Here is a 7,436-nt window from a genome sequence, read left to right as displayed (position 1 = left end):
TATATATATATATATATATATATATATATATGTGTGCAATTAGGCACGTACGTGCATGCGCACACACACGCACATATAACCATCTAATTAACAAGATGACGCTGTGGTGTTTTTCAACCACCTGCATGCTGAGCTTCATCCGGGACTCTGCGGGAGATGCGAACGGATATTATGGTCTCTTGGCGAATGGGTGATTATCCTGTAATCAATACAGACGACGGTCTTGAGTAGAATACGCGTACATAGAGAGATTACAACGTGTCTCTGCCAATAGCGCTTTAGTTCTTTGATTCACTCTACTCAATATAAATATGTCAGTCCACTGCTCGAATCCGCTTTTTTTTTATACATACACATATCTTCCGTCCGCTTGTACTAATTATAACTGCACTGTAAGTCTAGCCACTGAACAAACCAGATACTACGACAGCAGCGTTATGGTCGCGCCTTCGTAACACCACCAAATAACACTGCAGCAGTAATGCGGGGCCGGAAATTACCCTGAACTGCATAAGTTTGTATTCCTCGGCAAAAGGCGCGTGTCAGCTCCCAGGAGAAATACCGTTAACACACATTAATTACTGTAACGCCTGACGTGTGTCGCATATTCTCTTTATTGAACTCATTTCCAGATCTGTATCGGCGAGAGGATTCAATCTAATATATACCGATCGAGAGATGATAATTTTTTTGTCTTCCGAGTCTTTCCTTGTCTTTTGATATCTTTGCCGAGAACATAATATCCCATGGTACTCTGTGTGTGCGTTTCTGTGTGCGTTCGTGCGTGTGTGTGAGGTGTGAGCGCCTGTGTGATAGCAACAATGTATATATGGGTTATGGGGAAGGGGGCGGTCAGGCGATGTATCTGTATATGTATCAGGAGTTAATAATAAAGACATTTATCTTTATTAACTCCTGATATGCATGTAATGCGATGTAATGTATATGTAGTGATGCATGGAGAAGTAATGGTATGGCTTTCTCGGCGATGTATCATGGGATGCATGTACCTGTCTTAGTCGTGCATAAGTATACCGTTCAGCCAGCTAGCTTACATAAATTCTATCAAGAGCGTATAAATATACCTGTTTATTTAAATTAGGTGTTTATTAGCTCTTGATTCTATCGATAACATTCTCCAGCTCTGTGAGTTACAGCATGGCAAAACGCTATATTGAATTTACATATATATATTCAAGTGGGAATCATAAATCAGAGGAATCATGAAGTAACTGGTTTTGAGCTTTGTAGCGTGTCGTCAAGTTGCTCGAGCACGCTAAAGATATATATCAACAAAGGCCTACGTGTAGGGTTAGCAAGGAATTAAAGTGGCTTATGCTCGTGCAGACGCGCATATAGGAAGTGACAACACTGACTAAAGTGCTTTTACGATGCATACAATCGCGGATGCGGCAATGAACACATTTTACTCGGAGCTAATGCGATCGCGCGCTGATGCGTCTTATCGAAATCCTTCTTGATACATCTGATCAGAAACGTATAAAGAATATTCTGATACGCTCTTGATATTATCTGATATTATAGTCGAATGAGCGGTGGGTTACGCACCATGTAACTCTTGATACTGCCGATATACAAGGTGCGCAGACAGATCTCCATAGCCCCTAGACGAAGTACAAATGTGTTTTTTGGTGCCTGCAAACAGCGGTAGGTTTTCTCTAGTGCGTTGGCTGCAGCTATATCTGGCTGTCTCTCTACGTGCATGCAGTGACATCGTGGCATCCTCTACCGCGGCCTTGATGGTCGGTATGCAGTTTCCCTTTCTCTCTCCCTCTCTCTCGCGCGCGCGCTCTCTCTCTCCCCCACTGTCTCTCCCAATCTCATCACTCTCACTCTCGAACAAATTATTTCTCCTAGAGAGAGAGAGAGAGAGAGAGAGAGAGAGAGAGAGAGAGAGAGAGAGAGAGAGAGTGAGAGAGAGAAACACAAGAGGATATATAATGAGCATAAAAAGGAAGAACAGAGACGGCTATAACAGTTAGCATACAAGGGAGTGGAGGAGAGAGGACAGCTGATTAAACGAGAATATCAATCTGACCATGTGAAACATGAAAACATGCAGCCACAATGGTCAGCCTGGACACAAAGGGGTCATGAACTCATGACACACTGGACTCACCAGCTGCTAATGCGGCCTAAAAATAGGTAATTTTCAGCCAACTGATGGCGCCACGAGCCCGCCAACGTATACATAGTGATACATATATCGTAGCTCTAGTACTATATAGCCCGCTTACATTAACTGCCGCTGGCTGGGCGCTGGCTGCCAATATCGCTACATATATCGCGAACACGGCTCTATAACAGAAACGGCAGCAGCAGCAATAATTATGTTACCGTTACGTTATCATAATTATAATTCTTTACCACTTCTAGAAACATCAGCAAGCTTTGTTACGAAGTCGCGCATACAACACGGTCGCATCGTCGGTGAATATCGCGCGCCTTAATTGCTGACCAATTCTCGAAAACTCAGTACAAATACAGCCGAACATCGTAGATCACCTAACCGCCATTATTTAGGCCTGCCTACTCACGTACGCCTCCGCAACACGCTACCCGCAAGCGTTTGCATGCATGAGTCACGTGCACACGTCTATTTTTGACCCACAAGCGCGCTGGGTTGCGAGCCACCATACCACTCCAGCCGTGGGTGAAACAGGCTTTACACCCCACAGGCACGTGCACACGTATTTGCCGTCCGGCAGATATCACGTGCGTGAGTCCATTCGCACATCAGCAGCATTCTCAGACGCAGCAGCGACTTCCCCCGTTTTTTCTGCGAAGGTTTTGTCAGCGCTGCAGCCAGAAATAACCGCAACTCGTTCCTCACTAAATACGACTGCAGCAATTACCAATCTCGGTATGAGCAACCATATATGATAGGGTTACGTCGCAAGTAACATATATATAGTTTCCGACGTACTGGTCAGACCGGTGTCAGCGGCAATCGGGAATACCACACGTCATGCATCGGCGAGCCGCCCACTGGCCTTGCCCAGGCCGCCGGCAACAAAGGTGCACGGGTGACGGCGCCATTAATCTATACTCTATATCAATCACGAGTTCGACCTCCACATTATTTACCCGCACGCACGAACAAGCCGCGGTGCTGTTTTGATCGATATCTAGACGATATCTTCACATTACAATTGTACTGTATTGCAATGCGTCTGTATCTGGATTGTTGGGCTTGTTTCCAGCTCGTGTTCGCACTCTCATCTACTTGCATGGTCAGAAAAACACACGAGCTGCAATTCTGTCTTTTATCTATATCAGCATCATATCACTGACACATATCACAATCGCAATTAGTTACTGATCGTTTAGTTCGATCACCAATCTATATCACAATATCTATCAATCGCATTCAGTATTGCGAACCTACAAACACACTTATAGAAACAGATGCACAGTTCAAGTCCGTCGATAAAATCACAACACAAATCATAAAGTAGGATCGAGAAAAACAAAACGCCAATACATCCAAGAACATCGACCTGCAATTGCAATATACCTACCTTCTTATAAATGATCAGTATCTTCGCCGAGTATATATATATATATATGTATCAAGAGTCTATCAAATATAGACTCCTGAATATTGACTCCTGAATATTGACTCCTGAATATAGACTCCTGAATTGATAGACTCCTGCATGTATATATAATGAAGTCGACTGTGCTACGTAAAGCGCAGGGGGCGTGCGCCCACCTACCTCTCTCCTTCTCGGTACTGGGCTGAGTGACGTATACGTGCTTCCGTTCTTCTATTTACCACCACACGGCATGCAGAGTTGCGGCGGTAGTTCGTTTATTGCGTTTCTGCTAGCGCTTCCTCTCCCTGTCTCTGAGAATATTGACAGCGGTCTACCGTACGTGCCGATACGTTAAATAGCTGATCGTCTTCATACGTAATCAGGGAGCACTGTTGCGTGATACTAGCACGTACACACTGTCACGAATGTTTACTGGGTTCTTTATTTCCGGCGCGGTTACTACCGAAACGCCTACATGCCGGTGGTTCGCCTCTCTCTCTCCCTCGCTCTGTTTTCGCAGGGGCCGTGTTCACGTGATCCGCGCATGTCGTCCGCCAATGGGAGCGCGGGAGCTCGCTGACAAACGCTAGCCATTGACTGGTTGGCGTTGCGAGCGCCTGCCGTGCACGTGTTCGCTGTGTGTGTCTATTGATCCGCTACGGAAACCCTGTTCCAGGCCGAGGAAGAACGCGCGATCCGGTGTAAAAGCCCGCCCGCGTCCCGTCTCTGGGAAACTGTTGGTTATTTTTTTATCGGAAAGGTGACCTCAAAAAATCTACTGAACGCTTAGGTACGCGCGGACTCGTGCGTGCTTAGAGGCTGTATATGGATTAGCGTGGCGGCGGCGGGGGTGGGTATATCGCATGTTTCTCCGGGCACGCAGGCTAACGCTCCATTAGAGTGTTCTCAACTTTGATATCATTAATGATTAATGATGAATGATTAATGATTGATAATTCTAACCCTAACCCTATCCCTAACCTAAATGACATTAAACCACAAACTAATATATGACCATATATATATAATATATATGTTATTATGACCATTATTATATATCCATTAGTGACATTAAAGTTGGGAACACTCCTAATGGAGTATCACCCGGCACGCACGCCAGGGCTCCCTGGATACCAGTTGACGTCTAAAAAAATTGTCTCGCTTCTCGAAAAATTTTCCACGACGAGTGTGACGACGGGAGTACGCAAACACATTCAGACCGTATTTGCCGTATTGGGAAATACGGTCTAGATTTCAAAGTGCCCTTCGAAATTTTGCGCTCACTGTGGGGTGGTGTGCCTTTTTTGGGCGATGTGCCTTTTTTGGGCGATGTGCCTTTTTTGGGCGATGTGCCCTTTAAATCTGGAAAAATACTGTCTAGCCTCAGCCTTGGAACCGGCCCTGGTTCACACATGCACACACCTTATCTCGGGTAGTACCGATGATGATATAGGCCTCCTATATAGGTGCACGCCTGGTTTCGGTGCACACGTGCAAGAACCACTGATCCATCCACCCATCTATATACTCACGTGTACGATATACACTATATATACCAGGCGTATATACCAGGCGTATATACACTACACTGTGTAACTGTGTAGCTTTATACACTTGACTGTAACAGTTATGGATGCGCGCTATATCCCACTTAGGCGCCGAATAGTTACAACGGTGTGTAACTCCGTGTGGCTGGCTACGTGTACCCCAATTTGCCTTTTTTTCACGAGTTCTCTACGTTACGAACTAATTTCGCACATGTTACACCTATTGCGTGTGTTTTCTACGCCATTCACGTAATGAAAATCTTTCTATTGAGTCCGTAATTGTTGGATCGACAACACGCTTGGCATCGTCTGTAACGCTAATAAAGCTCGTGTAGTCTCATCTCCATTCTAGCTGCAGGACTCCAGTTTGCCAGGGCTATAAAAGATCCGGGTAATAATATCCGGGTAATAATAACGCAATAACAATCCGGGTAATAATAACGCAGGTAATTTGTAACAGACATAAGCGGAACAACCCGTGTGAATGAATTAAACCATAAGTCAGCGTGATGGCATTGAAAAAACTGTAAAACGTAGTAAAACGCACCGATTACACGAAAAAACACGATGCGTAGGCGTGCTCGCGCTTATGAAATGGGGGTGTCTATATTCAAGCCGGTACGGGAGATAACGGTTCGCATATATTCGCTACTATATTGACTAATCGTGCGTCAATAAACTCAATATTCACAGAGAGTATAGCTAAGACATGTGTCTATAGGTATCTCGAATTTTAGAAATGTAATCATCTGTAAATTCACATTCCGCGCTTCATATATAATTTTATATTTGTACCTATTAACTAATCGGTGGACGTCAGATAAACTCAATATTCCCAGAGAGTATGCAATTCAGCTGGTACGGTGGGCAAAATTGTGCCATAATATATCTCTAGATACCTATAGACACCATGTCTTAGCCGTATACTTTCTGTGAATATTGAGTTTATTGGACTCACGATAGTCAATATATTAGCCAAATATATGCGTACCGGTCATCTCCCGTACCGGCATTGAATATACGACACTCCCTATATTGAAGATTTAGCAGTACGACGATCACACATCCACGAATAGAAAGAGACTGCATTCACAAAGCAGCGGTTTACCAGTGCAGATTGCGGTGATTGGTTGCCCGTAAAGTCATGTTACTAGTGCGTTAAGTAATGTTTTACTTAGAGAGGAGTTGTGGTTGCTACTGATGCTAGCGATATCGCTCTAGTAAATTTTGTTTTCGTCCATCAGTTATGGTGAGCAGGTGCGTCAGATGCTTCAGTAGTGATGAGGTTACGCGTACCAGATCGAAAAGCGCCTGGAAGGACGACGCGTAAATTCGGGTTACTTCAATGTTCGTTGCTGACTGGCACGAGCTTATATGAGTATCTGCCCAGATTTTAAGCGAACTTGTTGCTCGATTTCAGAGCGCAGGCGCTACAGCTGGGAAAGCCGACCATGTTTCTTCTTCTGTATACACTGAGCATCATGTACTAGCTCTAGCTCGATGGGGGCTATTTATGCCCGAGCATCGTCTAGTCTGGCTATACGTTCGCCCATTACTGTTACTGGTCGATGATTGCAAGTACGTTGAGCCATGTAGATTTGCGCTTCTCGGTTACTTATTCCTTCATTGGCTGATTGGATAGCCTGTTATCACCCTATATAGTATATATATATATATATACTATATATATATATAATATATATATATATAATATATAGGGTATATATATATATTATATATGATGATAAGCTATATGCAGTCAGAGTAGGATAATAAGCGGTCCCCTATCATCCCGGTATATTTGATCGCTATATCATCATCAGTATAATAGGATCGTGATTTCATATATAGGGCAAGTAGACAACAAGTAATGGGATAGGCTGTTATATTATATTACTTAGACGAGCAACAGGGCGCTCCGCGCAGAAGAATTGTCCGCGTGTTTTTTTCCGTAAAAGCCAGTCAGCCAGAGATGAGAAACGAAGTAGTATGTGAAGTGAATGCTGTCATGCAAGAACTCTTTTGCTCTCTCTCTCTCTCACACACCCACACACACACACAACACAACAACATCACACACACACACACACGACACACACACACACACACACACACACACACACGACGGTGCGCGCACACGCACACACACAACACACACACACACACACACACACACACACAACCACACACACACGCGCGCCGCGCGCACACCACACACAGACAGCACGACACACACAACACACACACACACCGTGCGCGCAACACGCACACACCACACACACACACACACACACACACCACAACACACACACACACACGCACGCCATCG

At 44.6% G+C, this 7,436-nt stretch overlaps 1 protein-coding gene across 1 annotated transcript in view; it reads right to left on the bottom strand.

The window, feature by feature from the left end:
• LOC106809034 (protein phosphatase 1 regulatory subunit 3B-like) overlaps positions 1-3,520 on the bottom strand; it is a 9,852-nt gene extending 6,332 nt beyond the window's left edge. The window contains exon 1 of the mRNA XM_014811977.1: positions 2,559-3,520. Coding sequence (XP_014667463.1) covers positions 2,559-2,596 — 38 coding nt within the window. The 5' untranslated portion in view covers positions 2,597-3,520. The remainder of the gene's footprint in view (positions 1-2,558) is intronic.
• Between the last annotated feature and the right edge of the window lie 3,916 nt (positions 3,521-7,436).

Source organism: Priapulus caudatus, unplaced genomic scaffold (genome assembly GCF_000485595.1).
Source record: "Priapulus caudatus unplaced genomic scaffold, Priapulus_caudatus-5.0.1 Scaffold324, whole genome shotgun sequence".
Classification (NCBI taxonomy): Eukaryota; Metazoa; Priapulida; class Priapulimorpha; order Priapulimorphida; family Priapulidae; genus Priapulus; species Priapulus caudatus.
The sequence above is the reverse complement of the archived record's forward strand: the minus strand, read 5'-3'. Positions and strand labels throughout refer to the sequence as shown.